We start from the raw sequence: 13,305 nt of genomic DNA, 5'->3' as shown, positions 1-13,305 counted from the left end.
TAAGAAATTGCAATCGAGGTGTTGGGAGAGCTGCGTGGTTTCTGGAAACTGTAGGAGGGAATCTGTTCCTTGACTTTTCAACTTAGAGAATCCATCCTGCTCAAGGCCAGTCACTCTGGCCTCTGCTTCCAACTCCCCACCTCCTTCCCTTACCCCCACCTCCTTCCCTTACCCTCACCTGCTTCTCTCTTCATAGGACGCTTTTGATGACATTGAACCCACCTGGATAATCTTCCCATCTCAAGATCCTTAACTTCATCACATCTGCCAAATCTCTTTTATCATGGAAGGTGACATATTCCCAGGCCCCACAGGTTAGGATGTAGACGTATTTGGGGGAGTGAGTAGGCATATTCTTTTCTACCACAGGCCCCATCTCATCTAGCTCCCTCCTGAACCTACCTTTCATTCTCCCTTGAACTCAGCATGTCTAAAGTGGAATTCACTCCTTCTCATTGTCCTCCTTGTCCTGCGTGCCTTAGTTCAACACGTGATCAGCCCGTATCCAGACCCCCAAACCATCATGTGCATCAAACACAATTTAATTTACCAAGTCTAATATTGATGGACACTTGGGTAATCTTCGGGGTTTTGCTATTGCAGACAGTTCTCCAGTGAATAACTTTGTACATTTGTCATGTCTTATACATACAGGATCGATTCCCAGAAGTGAGATTGTTGTGTCAAAGGGTAAACGTATTTGCAGTTTTGAGAGATACTGTCAAATTGTTCTTCATGAGGTTGAATCAATTTGCCTTCCTGCCAGCGATGTATGAGAATGCCTGCTTCCCCACAGTCTTGTCAACGAAGTGGTTGTCAAACTTCTGGGTTTTTATCAATATGATAGGTGAAAATATCTATCTTGGTAGTTTTAGTTTGCATTTCTCTTATTGTGAGATTTGGTGGGTTTTTTGTGTGCTTAATGGCCATGTGAATTTCCTTTTCTGTGACTCTCTTCCTATCTGTATGCATTTTAAAGCTTGGATTACCGGATTTTTTTTTTCTTGTCACATTTAAGGAACTCTTTCTTTTTTGTCTGTAATATGAGCTACAAATGTTTCCCATCTTGTCTTTTGTCTTTTGACTTTACCTAGTTTGTCTTTTGCCATGCAGAAGAGTTTTTATGTCACCAAATTTATTATTTTTACTCTATGGCTTCCAGATTCTAAGCTAGCTAGAAAGACTTCCAGTAGGGCCATTAAAATTAAAATAATAAAATTGTGTTAAATGTGAGGAGTTGGCTACAGGCACCAATTTTGCTTTCTTCTGAAAAATCCCAGTGAAATGACACAAAAGAAATGATCAATGATAGGTAGATAGGTAGGTAGACAGATGATAGAGTCAGTCCTCATTATTCATGGATTCTATATTTGCAAATCCTACTTGCTTAAATTTATTTATAATCCCCAAATCAATACTCCTGGTGCTTTCACTATCATTTGCAGGCATAGAGAGTGCCAAAAAACCTTGCGTTGCCAAAATTCATGTTCCCAGCTAAGGTGATCTCTGCCTTCTTGTTTCAGCTCTCTTACTATAAACAAGTGTCCTTTTTGGAGTCTGCTTAATGCCACATTTTTCACATTTTTGTGCTTTTCGTGGGTACTTTTGCTGTTTAAAGTGGCCCCAAGCCTAATGTTGAAGTGCTATCTGGTGTTCCTAGGCACAAGAAGGCTATGATGTGGCTTACAGAACAAACACATGTGTTAGGTAAATTTTGTTCAGGCTTGAGTTCTAGCACTGTTGTCCATGAGTTCAAAGGTGATCAACAAGATATAGTAAACAAGGTGTCTTTAAACAGAAATACACATAAAACAAGGTTCTGCACTGATCAGGTGATGAGATATTGTCATCAGTATCTCACAGGAACCCAACTCTGTATTTCCCCCAGAGCATTGGTTCAGAGTATTCAGTAATTCTTGTGGCAGCATTTCAGAACAAAGCTCCCATGGATAATGAAAACTGACTGTAGATGATAGATGATAGATAGATAGATAGATAGATAGAGATATCCATAAGAACAAAAAGATTGGAAGAAGAGAAGTAGAAGAGGAATGATTTCAACACATTTTTAGAAAATAGGAGGTGGGTAGAGGGATGCTAATTTGTTTAACAAAGCACAGGAAACCACAACCTGAATGTACAAGGAGCCATTTTCTCTTGCAGAACATGAGAAAGGCTCTGGTTTCCAAAGCATAAATGACCATGGAATGGTGCAGAGTGAACTGCAGAGCTGACAATTTGGGGCATTGGTTTAAAGTCCTTACATGTGGTAGTAAGGTCCCTAGCTCCCATCTCTGCAGCTTTGGGGTCTTAAAAAGTAGGGCTGCAGGAAATTTAAAAAGGTAATAAAAAGGCTGAAAAATAAAGTAAAGGAAATCTTTCAGGGGGTAAAATAAAAAGAGTAAGAAGATGGGGAGGGATAATAAAATGAAAATATCAATCCTCCATTTTGACTTCTAGAAGATCCAAAAAGAAGGGAGAAAATGGAGAAAGGGAAAATTATCAAGGGGAAATAAAAGAACACTTTTCAGAACTGAAGGACAAGAATCCTCAGATGGCAAGGCCATGAAGTGTATACAGCCCTTTGTGTATAAACAACGCACACTAAGGCACATTGTGAAAAGCTGAAACTTCATGGGGAAAAATATCCTAAAATCTTACAAAGCACAACAGGTTACAAAGTATTAGCAATCAAAAGAGATTTCGCAATAGCAGGGCTGATCTCTAGAAGCTAGTAGAGCAGTCCTTGAAAAATCGGAACAGAAAAATAGATTTCAACCCAGACTTCTGTATTTGAACTGTTAGTTAAGGATGATGACAAAGACATGTTTATGAACTCATGGATTCAAATGACTTCCAGGACATTGTTTCCTAGCCACTGGAGGATGAACTCCAACAAAATGTGAAGGAAACCAAGAAGGAGCCTTAGATAGCAGTAGGAGAAGAACCCAGCATGGAAAGCAGCCAGACCAGGATTAGAGCAAAGGTTCAGAAAGCTCCAGAAGTGATGTCTCTGATGGAGAAAAAAATAGAACTAATGTATTTAGTTAGACACATGGGATATTTGTTGATGGGCATAAAATAGAGGTGTTGAGCATATGGAATAAATTTGTGATGGGTTCATGTACAACCAGACACACGAAGAAAAAAAGTGAGGACATGATTAACTCCAGAAAAAATGAAGGCTTGTGTGAAAAAGAAGGCATAGTCACAGCGCATTACCTGACCCGGCATTGAGCAATATTTGCCAAGTTGTAATAACACAAACACTGACTTTTGATTTGATTAAAATTACACTATGACCATTTGGGGCACTAACAGGAAGAGAAGTGTATAGGAATGCTAAGCCTTTATTTCCCATGGTAGGAAATCAAAAGGTATCTAAAACTGATAAGAAACAGTAGTATAAACGTACCATGCCAATAAGCGTTGGGCATCAGTGTTTTGGCAGCAATTTTACAAAAGACACACACGTGTTTTTGCAGGGCTCTGCCTTCACGTGCCCTCTCCATGAAAGGTGAGGGCCCAGCCCAAAGGCTTTGGGGAACAAAGGCAAACATTCCTTAGTCACTGTTTTCGGGTACAGACAGCATCCTAGAGCTGGCCCTGCACACTTTTCAGTTATGGGAAATTAAATTCCGCTCTTCATTTTCAGTCATGTAGAAGGGGCCAAGTCTTTTCTTTGCAACTGCGTTTCTCCCAGATTGCTTCCACAGATTGAAACGGGAGAAAAGAGAAGAGCAGGCTGACATTCAGGATACAAACTTTCTCACTGGACCAGTGTGTTACCTCCTGATTACTTGCCTGCACAGAAGGTCTTTAAAAATGATTAAAAGACAGAGGCATTTCTTAGTAAACTCGGCATTCTGTTGTCACGAGTTTTGGAGGGTAAGGGAAGGTTGTGTTCAATGTCTGTTTCCTTAGTTGATTTGCGACCACTGGAGAAATTATAGGGAACAAAGGAAAAAAGAGCCATAAATACAAATGAATTCCTTTTATACACGTTGAAAAACCACAGGACATGCTCCATTTTTTTTTAGCACTCCAGGTGTGATCAGAGATTACGGATCCACACAGGAGAGTGGAGAGTTAATTAAAATTTGTGCTCCGACTTCCAGAAAGAAATGCCTTTCCATTTGATAAGCAGGCTGTCTTTGGAGTGCTGTTTGTGCTTTTCTGTCCTCACTGGAGTGTCACAGAAAAGCAGATCAAAGGGAGCCTCCATTCGGATAGGTTTTCTACCACCTTTCTGAGCTAATGGACTTGAAAGCCTCTTGCACTGACTGCATGGGGCTCATGTCATATTCTAGAAACGCCGTCTTGGTACAGTATTGATAATATGCAAACAGGCTTTGATAGATGCTTACAGAAAATCACATTTAACATTAATTAAATCAAGACCATCCCCAATAGAGTGGGAGAGTCTGGCAGAGTGGGACACCTCACCCCCTACCATTTGTATTTTACTTTTCAACTCACCACGTGACGCCCAGACATTAACACTTGAGATTGAACCGTCAGCTCTGTCAAGCAGGGTTATGTTTTGTTGTGTTTTCTCTTTTCCTTTCAGTCTTTCTGCTTCTGCACCCTCTGGCTGACATCCCCTACCCTGAGGGGAAAAACTGTTGGGGAGAAATCCTGCTGTCTTTCTCTTTAAGATAGTGACAGAATGAAATAAAACAGAGCAAAATAGAGGCCGCCGTGCGAGGCCTGTCTGAGCAGGTCAGGCAGGCTTCAGCAGGGGTTTTGTCCATTGTCTTGCTGTGCTGGGTGCCCGCCGGAGAGAACCCGGCCGGCCAGGGCACAGTCACTAATAAAAGGACTCCATTCTGCCACTCAGGGCTTTGTGAGGCACCAAAGCTTGTCCTGGTTGCCATGGCTACTGTCTGATTGTGGCGGGTTTGTCACAGTGCTTGATAAAGTGGGAAGGTTATTCTTGATAGGCCCAAGTAATCATAACCTCGCAAAGCTCGAGAGTGTGGATTTAACACTTTTTCCCTCCCCTCTCGAAATCGGGAATGCAGAGATGGGGGCAGGGTTGTCAGGATAAAGCAGCCACAGCAGGTGGTGAGGGCCATGCCTGGCAGGAGGGATGCAGCTAGCTAGCTGTGCCCAGGGGGCTGGGCAGAAAGGAGTGTCACTGGGTCATCTGCCGTCCCTTGGCTGGGTGGGGGCTTCAGAGAAGGGGTCAGAATGGGGTTCTCTCCTGACCGCCTCCCCCCATCAAGTGATTATACCTGTGCTCCTCTCTCCTTTCCTCCCTTCCATCCTTCTCTTCCTGCTCCCCCTCCTTTATTAAGGCCCTTCCTTTCTTCCCCTTCCTTAGCCTCCCATCCTTCCACTCCCCTTCTCCCCTGCTCTCTCTCCTTCCTCGCCCCAAATCCCTTACAGATCTGGTCCTTTCAGAACCCTCTACTTTCCCTTCTCAAGAGGAGAAGGATGGGGAACGTTAGCTCCGAGGTAACAACTGATGGAATTCAGCCATAGAATTGCAGTCTCTTCACTGTCATCAGAAGAGAACTAATTGATTCTCTGGGCAGTACCTCTCTGACTTGCCACATCAGAACTACTGAGAAGGTTCCTTCAAACAGATTCCAGGGCGCACCCCCAGGTTTCTGATCTGGTGGGTCTCCGGGGAGGGGGCGGTCTGCAAGACTCTAAATGTCTAACAAGTTCCCAGGTGATCCCAATGTTGCTGGCTCAGAGACCGCACTTTGAGAACCACTGTCAGAGGCCAAGACTTATTTTTTACAGTTGAGGAAACAGGCTCCCAAAGGATAAATTCGTTGCCAGGAGTTCAGGTGGCTTGGTAGCCATGGTGGGATGGGTGCCCAGTGACAGGAGTTTTAAAAGACATTTGAGGGGCGCCTGAGTGTCTCAGTCAGTTAAGCGAACCCCAACTTCGGTTCAGGTCATGATCTTGCGGTTTGTGACTTCGAGCCCCACGTCGGGCTCTGTGCTGACAGCTCGGAGCCTGGATCCTGCTTGGGATTCTGCGTCTCCCTCTCTCTCTGCCCCTCCCCCATTCATGCTCTGTCTCTCTCTGTCCCAAAAATAAATAAAAAAAAAAACGTTGGAAAAAAAAAAAAAAAATTAAAAGCCATTTGAAGAGGTAGGGCTCATCTGTCTTCCAGCCCCCTAGCCCAGAGCAGCCAGATGAGTGGTTCTATTTCCAAAAGGCCTCCAGCAGGACAGCCACTCCCACCAATGGTTCCCTTCTGAGCAGTGCCTCCCTCAAGAGAAGCCCACCTTCCTCGGTGCTCTAGGCCCGATGTGGCCTTCTGTAGTATATGCTGGAGTTTTCTCCCCCCGGATGCCCCTTCCCCCACTCCATCTGTCAACTCTCTGCCCGGCCCTTGGGCCCCAGGAAGCCCACCTTGACCATGGCTGGTATCCTTCCTCTCTGCTGACCTTCGAAGCCTCGTGGCCCTGCCAGTAGGCCATTCTGTATTTCCATTACTTGCATGTGGGTGCTGTTGCCTCTTGTGAACTGTGACCTCTAGCAGCGGGACCGTGCCTTCATTTACCTCTGTACCCACCACTCTGAAATACTAGCCGGATGCATCCACACAGCTGCCTCAGTTGGAAAGAGTCTGGACACAGGTTTGAGATGTTCTGAGGTCAACTACAAGAAGCCAGTCTAACAGGGATTGGGAATCCATTGTACACACAGGGCAGGGTGGGGGCTGACCTTCCAGTGTCAGCGAGGAGCCAGGAGTAAGGCATCAGGCCTGCTGCCTTGAGAGAGCATGAGGAACCCAAGGCAATGGCCTCTAGTTAGGGCGCCCCCCACCCTGTGGTGGCAGGACTGAGTTTTTAAATTGAAAGGCAAGTTAGCCCCCTCAGACACACGCAGAAAACACAGGCAGCACTCATTTATCCCTTTATGGCAGGATGTATAACAGGTGAAGCTCCCTGTGTGCAGGTGTGTGCGTGAGCACACGTGTGTGCATGTGTGTGTGTGTGTGTGTGTGTGTGTGTGTGTGTGTTGTTGCTGCCATGACTGGATGATGCTAACGACATGATCACTTATGAAATGCCGTCTAATGCCCCACAACACACTCCGAAATCACCAGTGTGTGGTGTCATGAATATGGCTTTGAGGCAAGGTGATTGCACTTCTCCAGTGAAACTCACAGGAGGCTAGTTGTCCAGACAAGAATAAACCCAAATGAATGCATTAATCCTTTGGCTCCAATTCCTTGCCGACTGCACAGACTGAGTTGCGGCCCAGCAAGAAATCCCATGCTGGCAGTTTGGCTCTGAAATCTTTAAGCGTCGTTGGAGCCGGGCCTCCAGGCTGCAGGATGTCCCCCGCCTCTTTACTGAACAGCACCCCCTCAGTCACTCAGGTGTTGACATGGTGCGACCGCAGCCCTCACAGTGGCCTTTCTCCCCCAGGGTGTCGAGGTGCAGACAGACTACGTGCCCCTGCTGAACTCCCTGGCGGCCTATGGCTGGCAGCTCACCTGTGTGCTACCTACTCCCGTTGTCAAGACAACCAGGTAACAATAATAGTCATCGTTGTTCTTCTTCTTATCATTATTCAACACTTCCTCTGTGCTGCACACTGTTCCCAGTAAGTGCTTCATGCACATAACTTATCTAATCCTGTGACAAGTCTGTGAGGCTAGTGGAGTCACTCCGATTCTCTGGCTAGGAAGTGACAGAACCAGGATTTCAGATTCTTAACCACCACCCCCACAGAGCACTCCCCTGCACCCCTCTTCCCACACGGGGAGCCTTGGCCAGTGAATCATTACTGCCAGGCATGTCAAAGATGAGCCCCCGGGTTGAGGGGCCCCAGGGCTTTGAGGTGCAAAAGAAATTGAGCCCCTACTGTGTGCCCTGTGCTGGCCTGGATAGGTGCCTTGCGTGTAAAATTTCATTTAGTCCTCAGAAAACCCCTAGAAGGTGGAATCCTTTTATTAAGCTGAGGCAACATGGCCAGGGAAGTTGAAGGGACTCAGCCAAGATCACAGCCCTGGGCCCTGGTCAGTAGTCCCACAAAGAGGAGGTAAAGACCTGCAGTCTTGCCCCTTGCTTGAGGCACTTCTTACAGTTTCACATTTAGGGACACTTGTCCACCTGAGCTCAGCCCACCGTCCCCTCAGCTCACGGGCTGGTCCTGGTGTTACTAACCCTGAAAGGCCTTCCATCTGTATTTTGGGTGTATCTAAACTAATCCTCCTAACTATCCTGTGGGATTATAAGCATAGATAGGATTCCCATTTTGCAGATGAAGAAACTGAGGCTCAGAGAGGCTCTGTCACATACCTGAGGTCACACAGACAGTAAGTGGCAGAACCTGGGACTAACTAGCACCTCAGTCTGCATAGTCAGGCACTTCTCCTAGGCCAGGCAGCCCCTTTGCTGACCTGTAGGGATGCCCCCTCCCGTGACCCTCATTGTCCCACCTTCCCCGAGTCCTGCTACGTGTTCACAGGGTGATGGCCAGCGTGAGGCAAGGCTGGCGATCTGGGGGGACAGCAGGGCGGTGCAGCCGCAGAGCCTAGACTGAGGGTGAGAATGATGGTGATGATCAGTGCCTTCCAGGGTCCCTCCCTGAACGCATCTGGGCTCTCATCATGTCCCCCTCCTGACACTGGGCTACAGTGGGGCACTGCACGCTGCGGGGGGCTAGTCTGCAGCATCTTTGGGCCCTGGGCCTTTGGGAGCCTCCATGCTGCCTCATGGCCAAGACTCCTGTGGGTATGGGGTGATGCAGAGGGGTGGAAAGAACCCTGCATTTGTGGCCTGAAAACTTGAACCCGAGTCCTGAGCCTGCCACTTGGTAACTGTCCGTCTTGGTCAAGTCCCAGAGCTGCCCTGAATCAGTTTCCTTGTCCGTAAGAGGGAAGAATGCCTACCCCACCACCCATTCCAGAGGACAAGAGTCGTGATGAGAATGGACTTGCACGCAAAGCCCCAGCTCTCTAAACCCAGAGGGTGCTGACAGGTGTCTCTGTCTCCATCTCAGATCTCACACCTGCTCAGTCACCACCCCAACCCCAGTCCTCTACTTCCCTGTGCCCTACATGCCACCTCGCGGTGGAGTGGGGGGCACATGGAACCAGGCAGGTTTGAGCTTGAAGCCTCGCTGTGTGATCCCAAGCCCGCTCCTTAAATGAGCTTCTGTGTCCTGACTGTGAAGGCGGTGGGCTTCCACTCCTTGGAGCTCTGTGGCGAAGCTTAAACGAGCCATGGTGTGTGAAACCACCCAGCCCAGCCCCAGCACAAAATACGTTCGTTTCCTCCCACCTTCCCCTCTGACATTCCACGCAGTGACGCTTGCCTCAGCAGAGAAGACACTTGCAAAGAGAGATTTAAGAAAGTGATCAGAAGAAGGAGGCAGGGCTGAGAACAGTGACCTTCACAAACACGTCTGCCATCTTTGAAGGCAGCTCTGTGGGGTCCGAGAGGGACGCGCACTCACTGCGCCTTAAACAGAGCGGCCCTCCTGAGCGCCCCTCACCTGCGCCTGCAGGAGCCGGGCTGCCTTGGCGAGGGCTGCCTTGGCGAGGGCTGCCAGCGAGGGTGAATCGGGCGCAAGGCCCTCCCCTCTGCTCAGCCAGGCTCTGTGCCTGCTGTTCGGTAAAGGCTGGCCGGTGGGCAGAGCTCACCACCCATCCCGGGCCAATCTGACCTCTCCATGGCTCATTACCAAAGACAGATTTGGAAGAGGCTTCCCACCTCTTGAGATTCACTAAAGACGCCAGTTTATCATCATTTGGCCAAGATGCCAGCTGTTATTCCACATCGAGGGAAGGAAGGGGAGTTTCCAGCAACGAAGCTGGTATGGCAGGGACACCCACAAAGCTTTTGTTGAGCCTCCAGCATAACCCTCTGGAAGCAAGACGGGGATGGCCTGGGAGGGGGCTGCTGCTTGATTCCTGACCTCTCACTGTCTGGTGGCAGCTTTCCTTTCTGCGGGTGGCCAGCCTTGACAAAGTTAGGGACAGAAACATCTGTGAGGCTTGGGGTCCCCCCCCCTACCGCCACCAGGTGTAACAACTCATTCTCCACTCTGCATGTGTTACAGGGAGGGGAATGTATCCACCAAGCAGATTGTCTTTCTTCAGAGACCGTGTCTACCTCAGAAAATCAAGAAGAAGGAATCAAAGGTAAGTGACCTTGATTGCCTTCCCCAGTTTTCCTTAGCAGGGCTCCATCCTCAAGTAAATTTTCTATAGCAGTTGAGCAGGCAGTCAGCTCCAACTTCCAGGGGCTCTCAGAGGAACGCCTGAGCCCTGCGGCAAACTGAATCACACCCGAGGCTGCCAAAGCCAGACAGATGGGGACACTGGAGGGTCGTGTCCTGCGGTCGGGCTGGAGAGTGGGGTGGAACAGTTCTGCTGGACACTCATGTAGGCCAGATATTCCCAGTAAACTAAAAATAGGGGCATGAAGTCAGCTGCCATCTGACCAGGGGGCAGGATGGCTTGAGTTCATGCCCAGCTTCTCTGAATCTTAATCTCATTACAAGCTCTGGTCGCAGTCCACTGGATCCGTCAGGACATCAGAAGTTTGGTGATTTTGGCGGAGGGACCCTGCCAGGGCTCCTTCTTGGCGTGCCCCGACCCGAGGGCCTCTTAGTGGCAGCGGCTGGTGTGGACAGAGACCAGCCGCAGTCTGTGGCAGTGGACCCTCGGGCTAGGCTGTCCAGGGGATGGCCAGGGGCCTTTCTCCCTCACTGGATGTCGCGTGAACCGGCCTGGAAACAGCCATGCTGAGAGCCTGTGGCTGCTCTCAGAAATTCTCCCACGTTTCCAGAAGTCAAACCCAAGTCTTTCCCCTGTGTCAGACACTTCTGATGCTTCCCAGCCCCAGCCGGTGGGTGATTCTCCCATGGGCGTTTCACCATTTACTCAGGAAGAGATGAGCGAGTCAGTGTGTCAAAGCCCAAGTCAGGTGTCACCCGAAGCCAGCTTGAGCCACCTTTGCTGGCCAAGGCAGCGCTGCCTGGCAGAGCCTGGTGGACCCGCCCCGCTCCTCACGCTTGGCACCGTCCCGTGCTCCCCTGTTAGTTCCTCGCGTCCTTTGGACACGGAGCCTGGACAGGAGCAACAAGCAACGGACAGATTGTAGCAGCCCCTCACCAGCCAGCAAACCCGGGGGGGCGGGAGGGAGGGTCCTGGGAGGAACGCCAAGGAAACGGCGACCTGAAGCCAGATGGTGTAGAATGCAGAGGAAGGTCTCTGTCTCCGCTCCAAGATGCTAATGTGACAGGTGACGGCAGCCGAGGACCAGAAGGCAACCACTGAAGCCACCATTAACCACCAGGAGCAGTCAGCCGCCGGCTGGAAGATGGATCTTCCCGGGACCACTGTCAGCTGCAGCTTTGCCCCAGGCTCCTGGGGACCGCGTGCATTCACAGTGACATCCAACAAAAGCACAGGCGAGGCCTCCATCAAACACCAAAACACGCCAGCTCTGCCCTTAAGAGAGGGAGGTGGTGCTGCATTTTCTGGATCCCAGAGGAGAGACGTGTGGTTTGATTTTGGTACAAAGGCTGTGGGGCTCACAGAGGGCGACAAGCAGGAGATTTTAGAGGTAGAGTTTTAAAGCTGCTGTAACAAGTGGAGCAGCTTCCGTCAGGAAAGTCCTGAGGATGGAGTCATCTAGCTCGTGATCAGGAGAAACTTGCGCCCCAATCAGCCGCAATCATCTGGGCGGCTGCTCTCTCTTTTGAAGGACTTATTTATCTCCTGCCCATTCATAGGGTTGGGTCACGTCCAGCGCTTGTTTTCTGTGTGACCTGGAGAGGTCGCCTCACGGGCAGAGCCCCAGAGAGGGGACTTTACGGCCTGATGGCTTGTCCCCCTTTCATCGTCCTGGCCAGTCTTCCCGCGGCTGACTCAGGTCGGCATCCTACTCCCACTGAGGTCTGGGTGCCCCCACGTTCATGGCAGTAACTCCCATCGAGCCCTCGCAGGACTGATGCTGTTGGCTGCCTTCTGCCTCTTGAAGCACCTTTTCTCTTGGCGCTGACCCCACACCATCCTGGTTTTCCACTAGGTGGTTCAAACCTAGCCCCATTTCTCTCTCACTCCCTAATCTCTTCCTTAGAAAATCTCACTCATCCCCAGAGTGAAAAATCTGACTCCCCACCTCCGAGGTGATGACTCCTACACCTGCATTTTCAGGACTCGCTTCTGCCCGAAACCCAGCTCCACGTGCCCCGTCACTACTCAGCATCTCAGAGCGACTTGTGATCTGGCTATCCCCCTCCCCCTGTCTAGAACAAGGGCACCTCCACTGTCCAGAGGCACCCACCCACCCAGGGCTCATCCTTGACTCCTCGTCTCCTTGTTGCCGTGGTCACTCCATCCTCAAGACAGAAACTTGAATCCCTCCCCTTCTCTCTGCCATCACAAACCTCAACAACTCTAATCCTCGGTAACCGGTCTCCCCTTCAACTGTATTCTCCATCAGGAGCCAAAGTGATCCTTAAGAAAGAATATTGCAGGGCACCTGGGTGGCTCAGTCACTTGAGTGTCTGACTCTTGATTTTGGCTCAGGTCACGTTCTCACAGTCCTGAGCTCAAGCTTCTGCATCAGGCTCCACATTGACAGCACAGACCCTGCTTGAGATTCTCTCTCTCCCTCTCTCTCTGCCCACCCCCTGCTTGCTCTCGCGCTTAATCAATCAATCAATCAATCAATGAAAAGAAAAAAGCATACTGAATCATGTCACCCCACTGCTTAAAGCTTTGTGTGAGTCTTAACATAAAGGTGGAAATCTACAGTGCGATAGCCACAGGACTGTGTGTGATCTGGCCCTTGTTAGTTCTTGTGCCATCACCCCCATTTTCTGCATTCCACCTACTGTGGCCTTCATGCTCTTCTGTGTCCCTTCCTGCCACAGGGCCTTTGCTTTGACGGTTACCTCTGCTTCAGATGCTCTCTTCCTTTGTAATACGTTGGGAATAACCACATTCCTGTCTTGCAGAACTCTTCTTTTGGTCTAGAATTATTTGTGATCATTAGTTTGTCCTCTGCTGATAGAGTCAGACATTAACTCCATGGGAGCAAAGCCCTGTTTTCCTGACTTTTACATGCCCAGTACTTGGCTTTTAGTTGGTACTCTACAGATATCTGTTGAACCAATAAATGAGTAATGAAACGTCTGAGCCCAGGACATTCTTATTACGTATGGGTTGAAATCGAAGAAGAGGGACCATAAGGTTGGCACAGCAAGGACACAGCATATTGAGTCCTCTTTTAATCAGCAAAGTGGAGGAAATTCTCCAATCAGGACTTTTTCGGCATTTGGAAGAAGCCTCTTTGTGTGTGTGTGAGTGT

General features: G+C 49.2%; 1 protein-coding gene and 1 long non-coding RNA gene across 3 annotated transcripts in view; one reads left to right on the top strand and one right to left on the bottom strand.

Annotated features, from left to right (window-relative positions):
* Positions 1–13,305, top strand: part of RFTN1 (raftlin, lipid raft linker 1) — a 207,754-nt gene that overhangs the window by 186,740 nt on the left and 7,709 nt on the right. For both annotated transcript variants that reach the window (XM_049629852.1, XM_049629851.1), the window contains exons 8-9: positions 7,402–7,505; positions 10,043–10,124. In XM_049629852.1, the coding sequence (XP_049485809.1) occupies positions 7,402–7,505; positions 10,043–10,124 (186 nt within the window). The remainder of the gene's footprint in view (positions 1–7,401; positions 7,506–10,042; positions 10,125–13,305) is intronic.
* On the bottom strand, positions 3,846–4,789 carry LOC125922020 (uncharacterized). Its single transcript, XR_007457557.1, has 2 exons — positions 4,480–4,789; positions 3,846–3,938 (listed from the first exon to the last, which is right to left on the bottom strand). It is a non-coding gene; the product is annotated as an uncharacterized LOC125922020 (long non-coding RNA).

The sequence above is a fragment of the Panthera uncia genome, chromosome C2, assembly GCF_023721935.1.
Source record: "Panthera uncia isolate 11264 chromosome C2, Puncia_PCG_1.0, whole genome shotgun sequence".
Taxonomy (NCBI): Eukaryota; Metazoa; Chordata; class Mammalia; order Carnivora; family Felidae; genus Panthera; species Panthera uncia.
The sequence above is the reverse complement of the archived record's forward strand: the minus strand, read 5'-3'. Positions and strand labels throughout refer to the sequence as shown.